Here is a 1,883-nt window from a genome sequence, read left to right on the forward strand (position 1 = left end):
CTCGCACCGGCCGCGCACCGGAGTACCGCGCGTGCTAGGAGGAGCTGCCGACCGAGGAGGAGATGGTCCAAGTGATGCTTCTCCTCGACGAGATCGCCGGCCTGTCGGCCCAGGGGCTGATAGGCGCCATGGTGGCCCTGTCCTACAGCAAGCGGCTAGTGCAGCCGATTCAGGACAGGATGCACCCTGGCTTCGAGTACTAGGGTCGCCCGGACCCAACCCGGGGGCAGAACCGAAAGGTCCCCCAGGAAGAAGCTTCGAACCGGGTCGCCCGCATGATGCAGGGGGTGATCCGGGACAAAGGGTGCCCGAAGGCACATTGCTTGAAGCGGCTGACCAGAGCCGTAAGTGTTCTCTGCTTTTGCGAGCTGTTCTGCTTTTATTCCGAGTTGTTCAGTTTTGTTCCAGAGTTATTTTCGCCATGCTTTCCATATGCAGTGCACCCGTTGGGTTGTAATCAACTCGAAATGTCTTCTTCTGTGCAGGCCAAAGTTCAGGAGTACTGGTCCCCCGCTCCCCTGCCAGAGGGGGATGCAGGGAAAGACGCCGCCGCCCCGGCTAATCTGAAGGAGCCGGAGGCGGCCGATCTGGAGGTATCGTCCGACTCGTCCGTTGGGGGCGAGTCGGATGTTGAAGTGATAGGGGCCTCTGTCCCTCCTAATCCATCTGCACTGGGACAGCGAAGGAGGAGGTGGGCCATCCAGAAGATCTCGGCCTCAAAGGCTGGCATGAGGGGAGCCCTGCCGAAGGGCGCCCTTGCCGCCGCCTCGAGGTCGGGGAGAGAGGAGCCGGGGGCAGAGGATGCCCCCGAACTGTCTGGAGAAGGCGCCAGTGCTGGGAGAGGCGGTGCTGGGGCTGATGCGCATGGGAGGCATCGGTTCTCCCCTGCCCGTGGCCCGGTCGCAACTGCCTGCCGTGCCGCTGAAGCCGACGTTCAATGTGTGCCACAGTGGGGGTAAGCATGCCGTAGTTGCAGTTGCTTTTGTTTGCTTTGAATCTTCAATTGTTCCTTGCAGCTGCAAAATTGTTGACATCGCAGGAAGAGAAAGGTGGAGGAGTCCGCTAATGAGGCCCGTCGGGTCGAGGTGGCTACATCCCCTCCGTCGGTGGGGAGCCCACCACGGTCCCGCGCTCACTGGGAGGTGGCGCGAGTTAAGGAGGAGGCGGCCGACCAGGTCCGGCGAGCCGCAGCTGAGAAGGCCGCATCAGTAGAGGAGGCCGGGCAGTCTGCGGCTGAGAAGGCCGTAGCGGTGGGAGAGATGCAGACGCCACCCGCGTCACCGCCGAGTCCGCCACAAGGGAGCCCTGGCAGGGAACTGCTCCCTGCTGGCCGGGACCAAGCACTGCCCAGGGATGACCCCGTGGAGCACTGATGGCCGGGCATGAAGAGGCCGCCAGGATGGCGGAAGAACTACTGGCCACCGCACGCCGTGCGACGGAGTCGGCGGAGGTAAGCTGCGACCCTCCGGTCGTGTAGTTTTTCGAATGAACTTGGCTTCGTTGCTGATTGCAATTTTTGTGTTAGTTCCTGGCTGGCCTGAGCCAGCGAGTCGCCGAGAGGCTGCGGGGCGCGCCAGCCGCAGACGGCCGGCTCGAGTAGCTCGAGTCCTGGCTGGCCGAGCTAGAGGCGTAGAGCCACCTGCTGGAGAAGCAGCGGGCGGAGACCGGGAAGGCACTCGTGGAGGAGAAGCGGGGTATGGAACTTTCCACATCCTGCACCGACTCCTTTGCGCTCGGGCTAATCAGTACCCTCGTAGGGCTGGAGAAGGAGGTCCGCGCCCTGAAGCGCAACCTAGCGGCCCGCGAGAAGGCCAATACCGACCTGCAAAATGGTCGGGATGCCGCGGAGGCAAGGGAGGGTGCCACCGAGGGAAAACTCCGCC

At 63.2% G+C, this 1,883-nt stretch overlaps 1 protein-coding gene across 1 annotated transcript; it reads left to right on the forward strand.

Annotated features, from left to right (window-relative positions):
- Nucleotides 1-275: 275 nt before the first annotated feature.
- Nucleotides 276-1,373, forward strand: LOC120639985. The gene is made up of 3 exons (XM_039915888.1): nucleotides 276-344; nucleotides 486-955; nucleotides 1,040-1,373. The coding sequence occupies exons 1-3, from the start codon at nucleotides 276-278 to the stop codon at nucleotides 1,371-1,373; spliced, it is 873 nt and encodes a 290-aa protein (XP_039771822.1).
- Nucleotides 1,374-1,883: the final 510 nt, after the last annotated feature.

This window comes from Panicum virgatum, chromosome 7K (assembly GCF_016808335.1).
Source record: "Panicum virgatum strain AP13 chromosome 7K, P.virgatum_v5, whole genome shotgun sequence".
Taxonomy (NCBI): domain Eukaryota; kingdom Viridiplantae; phylum Streptophyta; class Magnoliopsida; order Poales; family Poaceae; genus Panicum; species Panicum virgatum.